Source organism: Sprattus sprattus (assembly GCF_963457725.1).
Source record: "Sprattus sprattus genome assembly, chromosome: 11".
Lineage (NCBI taxonomy): Eukaryota > Metazoa > Chordata > Actinopteri > Clupeiformes > Clupeidae > Sprattus > Sprattus sprattus.
In genome coordinates, this window is record NC_137909.1 from 5,339,515 (window position 1) to 5,344,905 (window position 5,391).

General features: G+C 50.4%; 1 protein-coding gene across 1 annotated transcript; it reads right to left on the bottom strand.

Annotated features, from left to right (window-relative positions):
* Positions 1 to 246: 246 nt before the first annotated feature.
* On the bottom strand, positions 247 to 2,947 carry zbtb7c (zinc finger and BTB domain containing 7C; the record flags this gene model as incomplete). The annotated part of the gene is made up of 2 exons (XM_080847143.1): positions 247 to 871; positions 1,623 to 2,947. 2 exons carry the CDS (start codon positions 2,945 to 2,947, stop codon positions 247 to 249), a joined length of 1,950 nt encoding a protein of 649 aa, XP_080703269.1.
* Between the last annotated feature and the right edge of the window lie 2,444 nt (positions 2,948 to 5,391).

A 5,391-nucleotide genomic window follows, 5' to 3' on the forward strand; every position in this document is an offset into this window, starting at 1 on the left:
TGTTAAAATGTCACAATTTGTCAACATATTAAAGTCCCAAAAAGGTTTTGCATTTGATTAGCCTACAATTGTAGATAGCTTGTCCTCCAGATTCCCACTCTTCCTCCGGTTCTCCTGATTATGTGTGTGTGTGTGTGTGTATGTGTGTGTGTGTGTGTTTGTGTGTGTGTGCCAGTGTCTGTGTTTTTGCTCATGCATATGTAAATTCTGTGCGGAGCAGCGAACCCAGAGAGTTCTGAGAGGTGTTCAGTTTGCAGCCTCGGGGATGGGTGGAACCCTGTCCAGCCTTACAGTCCAGGGGTCATTGGAGGAAGCCAGAGGAGCCGGGAAAGGGAAGGGTGCGTGGGGCAGAACATCGTCCCGGGCCAGAGTGAAGGAGAACACCCCCCTCTTCCTCTCTGCCTCCCCAGCCATGTGGCCTCTGTCTACCAGCCGTGCCTCTGCTGCCTCCCTGCCCCCCCCTTCACAGTCCTCTAGAGCTCTCCCCCCCTGTGGTCGCCTCTCTGCCAGGCCACGGGCACCCAAGGCGGGCAAAGGTGTGGGCAACAGCCGGCACCCCGCGGCCAGGCCCTTGCCTTGGTGCAGGTGGGGGTCGGGCGGGTACAGGAAGTTGGAGGCGCGCCAGGCGGCAGGCTTGCGTCCCCGTCGAGGGCGCGAGACGCGGCAGCTCTGGCGCTTCAGGTGGCGGTGCAGGTGGTCGGAGCGCGTGAAGCTCTTGTAGCAGTGCTCGCACTGATAGGGCCGCACGCCCGTGTGGATGCGCAGGTGGTTCTTCAGGTCGTAGTTGTGCACAAACTTGGAGTTGCAGTGGAGGCACATGTAGGGACGCTCGCCGGTGTGCTTACGCATGTGGATCTTCAGTTTGTCCTGTCTGTGAGGAGAAGAAGACAAGCAGGACCAGGGGTTAGGCACGGTGTGGGAGTACAAATATGTCAGCTCATCTTGGTTCCCTGTTCATACACATCAAGACATCCCCTTTCTTTTTGTCTTCCAGGTACAGTCCCTCTCACTCTCTCTTACAACTGCTTAGAACTTCATAAATGTACACATATACTGGTCTAAATGTATGTACACACATTCAAATTCATAGGCACTCAGACAGGGTAAAATATCCATATGTTGTGACGAGACGGCTGCTAAAAGCTGCCTAACTCTGACAGGATGTGGATGGTGTAAGAGCATTAGACAAAAGAGATGTATGCAGGTCACGAGCAGCTGTAGGGGTTTCAGAGATTCATGGGCCCGTGTCATGTGGTATTTACATTTTTGCACCTGAACCACACTTTTCTCTCTTTCTTTCTGAGTTTCATAATTCCTCACTCAAATGGCACGCATCTGCAGATCTGAATTTCTGCGTTGTTTCTTACCTCTCTGCAGCTATAGTTCATTGGGCACTGGACACATTTTAACATCTAATCATTTCAGATTTTCTGTTAGGTTATCAGATTTTCTGTTAAACTGGACAAAAACCATTTCCTGTCTCTATGCTTTTTTTTGTCACGATGTCCTGAAATGTAAAAAAAACTCAGTGAAATGATAATGATGGGTCCTTGTGTAAATCCCCCCTTCAGGTACCATGCTGAGGGTGACTGGGATGTGGACTGGGTGCTGTTCTCACTCACCGGGTGAAGCGCACCTCACAGATGGTACACATGTAGGGTTTCTCCCCCGTGTGTGTGCGCATGTGGCGGGGCAGCTTCCCTGCTCCCTGGATCACCTTGTTGCAGATTGGACACTGCTGCGAGGCCTTGGGCTTTAGCTTCCTCTCCTCCTCCAGCTGCCAGGGGGGGAAGACCCCCAGGTGAGATGCACTGAGGAAGCTCAGGTAGGAGCGCAGGTCCGACTCGTCCTTGATCTGACTCAGCTGGGCCTCTGGAAGCCCCCCCAACCCCGGGCCCATGAACTCCTTCAAGAAGTCCCTGTGCAGCAGCCCCGGGGTCACCTCCTCCTTCAAGTCCTCCTGGATGACCTCTTTCTTCACAGCCAAGTCCAGGGGCGTGTTCTCCATCTGTGGCCCGTAGGGGTGAGTGGCACGGTGGGGCTCCAGGATCTGTGGGAAGGTCGGAAACTCAGCGGCCCACATAGGAGGGTAGAAGCCAGGCAGGAGCGGGGAGTAGCCAGAGCCTCGCTCCAGCCCTGGCATCTTCGGGTACAGGCCCTCCTGGAGGAGTGACTCAATGGAAAAGTCTTTCAGGGCCCGGCCCTCCAGGCCCTCTGGATCGCGGCCCTTCTCCGGGCTCTCCTTCTGACACCTCCTCTCAGGCCTGCTTTGGCAGTGATCCTGCTTGGAGCTGCACGGCGGGCTCCCCAAGTGCTCTCCCAGCTCCCTCTGCTCCATGGCCCTCACCTCCTGCTGCTCCGAGACTTGGGTGGACTTCTCACTGGTGTCGTCCTCGGGCTCCTCCTGTTCCTCCTCCCTGGACTCCTCCGCGTCATCCTCTAGGTCGTCCTCCTCCTCTTCGTCGTCCTCATCCTCATCGTCTTCCTCCTCCTCATAGCCGCGGTCCCGTCTTCCTCTTTCAGCCTCGCCTCCTCCTCCTCCTTCCTCTCCCCCGCCTCCATCCATGATCTCCAGACAGACGTTGATGATGCAGGGGATCTCCAGCATCTTGGCTGCATTCAGGATCTGCTTCACGTTGCCTGCAGTGACAGTGAGGGTGGAGGTGTAGGCGAACTCCAGGATGGCCGTCAGGGACTCGGGCCCCACAAAGTCAATCTGGTAGACGGCGTGTGGCTCGCTGGCGTCCGACGCCACGGTGAACAGCTTCTTGAAGTACTGGCTGCAGGCGGCCAGCACGGAGCGGTGCGTGTGGAACTCCTGATCTTGCACGATGAGGACCACATCACACAGAAGCCCTTCGCGCCGCTGCTCGTTCAGACTGCACAGCACCTCGCTGCTGTGGTTGGGGAAGGGGATCCCAATCAGGTCCTCTTCTCTGTACGCCATCGCCAAAAGGATCAAATCTGGTGCAAAAAAAGAGGGAACACACGGAGGGCGAGAAAAAAACTGAAGGTTATTACTCACACAAAAAGGCATTTCATTTTGAGAAAGCTTTGAATGCCCACACAGTATATTGCCTATGGGTTTCAATTCAGATACAACAGACTTGCTCTCTTCTGATGGTGCAGATGTCCTTTGTAAGAGGAAACAAAAAACACCACAGCCAAAGGAGCACTCCAAAAACAAAGGTGTGATTGCAGCATATCTCCTAGGCTGATCACGCCTGTTCAGAGCTGACTGACCCCTTCTGAAAGTACGGCATTAATCTTAAGCGTGCTTTCCACTCATGGGGAATAACTGATAACAAAAACCTTTTGAAGTCTTGAGGTTCTCAGATAATGAAAAGAGGAGAGTATTATCTTTAAGCTTTGTCTTGTAAAACGAACGCAAAAGAAAAAGTGACAGACACGCACACAGTCACACACACACACACTTATCTGTGATGTTCGGAAGCTGCAGAAACAATACAGGAAGGCAAAACGGGTCAGGTTCTACTTTCCGTTCTTTGGTGAGTTACAATATGAAGACACGATTCAGCACTTCTCCCAACATTTTGAACATCTCTCTAAAGCTCTTCAAAGCATGACAGAAATATTTTCGTCTTTCAAACAAACTAAAAATCTTTTGTGAAATAAATAGCAAATTGCGTATATGTAATGCTTGTAATGTGTATTACTCACACCTTTGCATTTCCCCCCCTGGAGAAATGTATCAGCTTTTTATATCCACATATTTATTTATTTTGTATTTTAAATCATGTGAGTGGGCTTGAGTTCTACCTGTTGATTTCCATAGACTGTTTGGAGTGAGTTGTAAAATTGTTTTTGGCAGCACTGTCTCTCATTCACATCTATGAATAGAGCTTAATCTTAGCTGGCCGTTCTCGGCGGTCACTGCAGGCATTTGGATGGTTGCTTTCATATGCCTAACCACCACAAAGTTGTTGACTGGATTCAAATGGGCCATAGCACTCTCACCAACGCCAAAGTAAATTAGCCCCCTCACTTTTATAACTCCTTTCTACTGTTTTACAGTAGAAATGTATTTTTAACATGCTCATCCTGCATTTCAGCATAATATAGAGCTCACTGGTAACCAATCAACTGGTTAATATCTTCTACACTGTTGCTAGGGAACAGTTGCTATAATTGCCGTTTAGACATATAGTACTGTACAGAAAACACGCCTGTTGACAAAGAGCGTATGTTGCACACAAACTGGTGGTTGGCCAGCAGTGCATTGATAATACTTGCAGTATGAATTTAAGATCATGTGCATCTCAAAGTTCACCTCCGGGGTATTGTCAAATGCAGACGAGTTTCATCTCAAGAACTCCTGCAGATTTCATATGTTTAAGGTCATAGGAAACCATAAGGATAGTGTTCCTATTTGTGTTAATAAGCTCAGTGTATACGCTAGGGAGTACATTTTATCCTGTCAAAATATTTCTGGTCTTTTCACTTTCCTCCTGAATCAGAGTTGGTTCTCACTGCTTTCTCCTAATACATGGCTGTGTCTGTATCGAGATGTCAATCAGAGTTGACAACCATGGAAAAGATGGACTGGTGTTGAGATGCCCTCATAGGACATGTGTCACGTTGAAGATTTGGAAGGAGATAGAGAGAGGGGGGGGGGAGAGAGAGAGGGTAAGAGTGGGCAGGGAGAGGGCAGGGTGATGTGATGTCCCCAGAAGTTCCCTGACAGGTTGTGTAAAAAAAAAAAAAAAAAAAAGAAAACTGGTAAAAAAAACAGTGTGGCTACCCCTCCCTGGAAAATCCAGCCAAGTCAAACAGGCGTTCAGAGCTAAAAACAACAGTGCTGGATAAGGGGCCAGTGGGGGGTGGGTGGGTGGGTGGGGATGATGTGGACGGACCGGGGTGGGTGTGGGGTTGGCTGGGTGAGGGGGTTCCTGAGGTCTCCCACCCACCCTGAGAACACATGCTGCCCCCGCTGCTCCCTGCCCCCTGGAACTGTGACACAGACGCTGGAGGGACGCACCTTCCCCTAATGACTCTGTGGAGAGGATGTGCCACACAGCCAGGGAGGGGAGCAGGGCACCACTTTCCCACCACAAGGTCTTGGAGAATCACCACCCCATCCCAGCCTTACAGCTTTAACCCTCACTGCTGCTAGTTCAGCTGCTGCTACCTACTGTGTTAAGGACAGAACACCGGGGCCCTTAGAGCTTGTAGAAATGCATTTATACTTCTGAAACCCGCCAGTCAGAACAATGTGCGTATATATAAAAGGCACGTGGCAAGTGTCTAGAACTTGGAGCAGAAAACAGAGGAATGTTTTCTGATTCCTGTTTTTTTCAAAGAGTAGAAGGCAAAAAAAAAACAGAGGGAGAACGTGGGGGAGACCTCATTCCTCTAAGACCGTGATTTTTA